The sequence below is a fragment of the Phalaenopsis equestris genome, unplaced genomic scaffold (genome assembly GCF_001263595.1).
Source record: "Phalaenopsis equestris unplaced genomic scaffold, ASM126359v1 Scaffold232544, whole genome shotgun sequence".
In the NCBI taxonomy this organism is placed as follows: Eukaryota; Viridiplantae; Streptophyta; class Magnoliopsida; order Asparagales; family Orchidaceae; genus Phalaenopsis; species Phalaenopsis equestris.
This window is the reverse complement of record NW_018250508.1, coordinates 70,158-74,987: the sequence shown is the minus strand read 5'-3', so window position 1 is coordinate 74,987 and position 4,830 is coordinate 70,158. Positions and strand designations below refer to the sequence as shown.

Genomic DNA, 4,830 nt, shown 5'->3' with positions numbered 1-4,830 from the left:
TTTATTTATTTATTTATTTATTTATTTTTGCGAACAATTTCTATAATTTAACCGCCCAGCAATTATTAAAAAAAAACCGTGCTTAAAACGGAATTCCACTTTTTCAAAGGCACTTATTAAAAGTGATAATAAATTTAAGGCATTAAAGAAGGATGGGTACAACATTGTGCTCAAAACGGAATTCCACAGGGATCTGTATTTCAAAGACACTCATTAAGGACAATGATTGAGTCAAGGCATTGCTGAAGTTTAAAAAGTATGATTTTGTGAAATGTTTTCATTATTGATAAGAATAACAAGTCTAACCACGATGAAGCAAATCATCACACAACAAAAAATAATACTTAATAGAGGTCGCGTCCCGTAGGCATGATTTCAATAATGACATTGTGCTATATGAAATGATTTTGCTTCTTCCCATATTAAAGTTTTTAATTAGCTTTTTCCATTAAACTATATTTAAATAATGCTATTTTCTAAAATGAAGCTTTTTGAATCTGAATGATATGTTCGATAAGCAACAAAACATGCAGATGTCTCGTGAAAAGCATGCATAGTTCTTTAAAGCCACACACATAAAGATGGCAACATAATTATCTTTTATGCCATATTAAAGTTTTTAATTAGCTTTTTCCATTAAATTATATTTAAATAATGCTATTTTCTAAAATGAAGTTTTTTTAATCTGAATGATATGTTCGACAAGTAACAAAACATGCAGCTATCTCGTGAAAAGCATGCATAGTTCTCTAAAGAAACACACATAAAGATGGCAAAATAATTATCTTTTATAATTAAGGGTCCATTTGGGGCAGCTTATAAGTGTCGGCGGTGTTTTCAAAACGCAGCCATTCAAAACGTCACCGTACCGTTTGGTTCGCGCCAGCTTATCTGAAACTGCGTTTGAGTTTTTACACTAAACGCAGGGCGCGGGTCGACCCCTGCGACCGGCCCACAGGTCCACAGGTCGCGTTTCAGGATAAAGCGTTTCAAGATAAGCAGTTTATCCTGAAACGCACAAGCTGCCCCAAACAGACCCTAAATCAGCTTCTTTACACTGCAGTATAATGTAATGTTTTTTTTCGGGGATAAAGAGCACTCAAATCCAACCAACACTTTAAGATTCTTGGCTAATTTCCAACAAATGTGCTTACAAATTTGAATACTATACTAATGTAACCATTGTGCCAGAAAAATTGAAACATTTATTAAAAGCCAAATCTAAATTGAATTAATTCCATCTATCATTACATCCCAATAAATATTTCATAATATGACCGCTTACCACAAATTCCATCGTTCTATCAATTAAAAATCATCATCGCGCATGGCAGCACCAATAAGGTAGTCATTAAAAACTTAAGCAAATATTGATAGAATTCTAAATAAATAGGGATAATTACAAACACACCATAAGAAACATTGATATTTACAAATTAACCCCAAACTGATTTTTTTGAACTACCCATATGATTTTTTTGAACTACAAATCTGATATTTATTCGTGTCATGATCAAACTATAAAAATGGCCATAGAAAAGAGGATAGAACCTTTAAGATGGTATCATATTAAAATAAAGGAAAAAGAAAGAAAAAACCAACTCCAAACTCAAATTTCCAATGAATTCATCCAATCAAGACTTCCTGTAAAGATGGATTCATATTATGTTACTATCTACAAAAAGAATCATTTGCCTCTATGTGTCATCCTAGTTACAAAAATCATAAAACCAACAACACCAATGACCCAAAAAAAAGGGCTAAAAATAAGAATTTATAGTAGTCTCAACTGCTCGTTGAGCATGTATTCTCCTTCCGTGACTCTTCTTACATGTTTCTATTCAAATGTCTGATGAACAAAATATAAGCCATGCCCCTACTCCCATGAGAGATGGCCGGTAGATGGATCAACAAAGGTGCGCAGGACCCAATCCCTTAGACCAGTATCATTCACCTCGCAAAATCGATTCGCCCAATCCGATGGCTCCACTGCCTTAGTCCCCAATCCCGGTGCCCTATCTTTTGATCCCACATTCTCATCGTCCTGCCAATCAGCAACATATGTAGCCACCCGCCGGTGGAACTTTTCCTTGAACACCTCCCATACCTGATACTTGTAATGGTTGATCACCATTACGCGCACATCCATGTTCATGTACTTCTTTCCATCCTTGAGATGAAAATGGTGCACAACATTGATCAAGGAGGGGTTCAATGCTTTTGGCTTTATGATCGATTTGTGACGCTCTGGCGGAGAAATGCGGCAGCTGTACCCAACCATAACGCCCTCAGGCGGAGCGCTCTTCCTGCCGGATGGCCCAAAGCTGTGGCACGTTGTGCGGAGCTCCGCCACCGATGGAGATCTCGAGTAGTTCCTTAAAACATCACGCAGTTTGAAGTTCGAAGGGAAGTAAAGGAACTCGTCTACATCAATGAATCCCACCCACTTGCAGGACTCCCGAGCACGCAGGGCACAGTGCGCAAAACCAGCCTCCTGGGTCTTCAGCCACGGCCACTCATGGAGACTGATCATGAGTTTCCACTTGGCGGAAAGCTGTTGCACAACCTGCTCGAGGTCATCATCGCTGTTGTTATCATAGATGAACCACCGCTCGACACCAATGCGCGAGTGGTATATAATCCACTCTGGGAGAAACCTTGCCTGGTTGCGAAGCATGGTGCAGACGCACATTAGATGGGCCTTGTGTGGCCGCTTCAGCATCTGTAGTGAGGGGAGGAGTTCAGGTCGGGCAATGGAGGGAAGAGGATTGCTGCCATGGCCCTTGAACCTTACAGAGACAAATGGGAGATGGTGGCGGCGTTGAAGGATGCTGAGAGGAGTGCGGCAGCGGAAAATCTCCTGGGCCGCAGAAAGGACCTCAGATGACAGAGAGAACTTGGGATGGGAGAAGTCCCAGCCGAAGGTGCACTCAAAACTGTTTGGGTTAGAAAGCCGGGCTGGGCGGAGGTTGTGTCCCTTGGCGAAGATGACAGTGGAGTTGTCGCTGGTATCGAGAACTGAAGCGTAGGCAAGGTGGTCCGAGCGGAGGGGGGAAATGGGGGGAAGCTGGGGAAGAGACGTTTGGGAGAGGGAAATGTTAAAGGCGTGAGCATTGGGTGGGAGAGGACAGCGGACGAAAGAGCCGGAGTAGGAAGATGAAAGAGCAGGGAGGCTGAGATGCGACCCACCAAATTGAGAGACAAAATAGATGCAGTGGAGATCTGCTATGGCGGCAAGCCGTTGGGGTTTCAGAAAAAGGAGGACGGAATCGGGGAAAGAGACGGCCTCGTCGATGCGGAGGCCGGCCGGAGAAGAGTAAAGATTGTAAGATATATGGTCTCGCCGAGAATAAGGGTACTCGGCAGATATGGCGTTCATGGGAGGGTTCCGCCATGTAGGGAGCAGAACGGGTCGGAAAGACACTGTAACAAAATAGAACAGAGCATCCCCTTTCAGAAAATCAGGTAAAGATGAACAGAGAAGAAAAACAATAAAAATTCTCTAATCTTATAAAACATCTAATTCTTCATTAATCTTCAAAGACCGCAAAACGTAAAAAACGAGGACATAAATCAATTCAAGCTACCGAACAACAAGAACTGAATATATCTAAATCAAGGAAAACTAATTAAAATCAAATTCGTCCAACAGAAGCAGCATGTTTCAAAACGTTCGGGACTCAAAGCAAATAATCCTGTAACAGAATTCAAACCAGCTCCGAGATTCCCAAACAAATCCAGTTGATTACCGGTAGCAGCGAAAAAGAAAATCCAACAGAAAATCAATATCAGCTAAGTTTACTCAGTTCAAAATTCGAATTGCTTCAGGAAATATTTTTCTTACCTCCGAAAAGTCGAAAAGTAGATAAGACAGCGACGATAAAAAGGGCGAAGCAGAGGAGGAAGAGAGCGAAGGGAAAACTGAAGAAGCTCGAGGATCTCGAAAACTTCCCTCCTCCACCGCCATCTCGACGGCGGCGATCCTTCATAGAAGCGTCGTCGGCACGCCGCCCTCTCATCTTCTTCGGCGGAATAGAACCAGATCCAAATCAAAGCTCCCCCGCTGATTCGACAAGTTCATGATCTTTTCTGAGCCTGAAGATCCACGCACCTCTAAAGAATTCGCAGATTCGAAGTTATCGCCCCCCTGCGCATACGAGTCGGAGAGGTATATTGGATCGACGGCAAAGCCGGCTACATCCGTTTATACCAGACGTTGGATAGAGAAGAAGATGAGCGAGGAAACAACTCGCCGGTCGCGATTTTCTCCTTGGATAAAACTATAATCTCCTTTATTCTTCTTTTAAAAAAATGAAATCAAATTGAATTTACAAAAAATGGATCAATAATTTCAAAGCAATTTCTAAAATTTTCACTCGAAATAAAAATGTTCTTCCTTTTTGTTTATTTTTCCAAAATTGGGTGGGCCGTGCTGAAATTGGACCAATGTAACGGCCAGTAATAAATGGTCGCCATCATAGAGTCCGCAAATGCCGTGCTTGTAGAAGGCTGGCGTTTCACGCCCGCCTGTCCTCACCTTCCTTGAGTTAAGCCACGATCGCCATTGCTTTGCTGGAATTTCTTAGACTAAATTTAGGGGGAACTATACTAATATCTTTCAAAAATTTTTATTTTCTTCCAAAGAAGTTTACATAAATACCCTTTATTTTTTATGTAATTACATATCTAACTCCTGTACTTCAATTTTTACATCCATAGCACATTGCCTACGATTAAAGATTTGGGTGGTATGAGTGTAAAAATTATTTTATTTTCTTCCAAAGAAGTTTACATAAATACCCCTTATTTTTTATGTAATTACGTATGTAA

At 41.0% G+C, this 4,830-nt stretch overlaps 1 protein-coding gene across 1 annotated transcript; it reads right to left on the bottom strand.

Moving 5' to 3' along the window:
* Nucleotides 1-1,575: 1,575 nt before the first annotated feature.
* Nucleotides 1,576-4,317, bottom strand: LOC110038337 (glycosyltransferase family 92 protein Os08g0121900-like). Its single transcript, XM_020743139.1, has 2 exons — nucleotides 3,845-4,317; nucleotides 1,576-3,423 (listed from the first exon to the last, which is right to left on the bottom strand). Exons 1-2 carry the CDS (start codon nucleotides 4,017-4,019, stop codon nucleotides 1,877-1,879), a joined length of 1,722 nt encoding a protein of 573 aa, XP_020598798.1. The 5' UTR covers nucleotides 4,020-4,317; the 3' UTR covers nucleotides 1,576-1,876.
* Between the last annotated feature and the right edge of the window lie 513 nt (nucleotides 4,318-4,830).

Bases quoted from the DNA above. Each gene is read 5' to 3' on its own strand.
- LOC110038337 (XM_020743139.1), bottom strand. From the start codon at position 4,019: ATGAGAGGGCGGCGTGCCGACGACGCTTCTATGAAGGATCGCCGCCGT. The intron at 3,424-3,844 runs GTAAGAAAAATA...ATTTTGTTACAG, and splicing joins TACTTTTCGACTTTTCGGAG to TGTCTTTCCGACCCGTTCTG.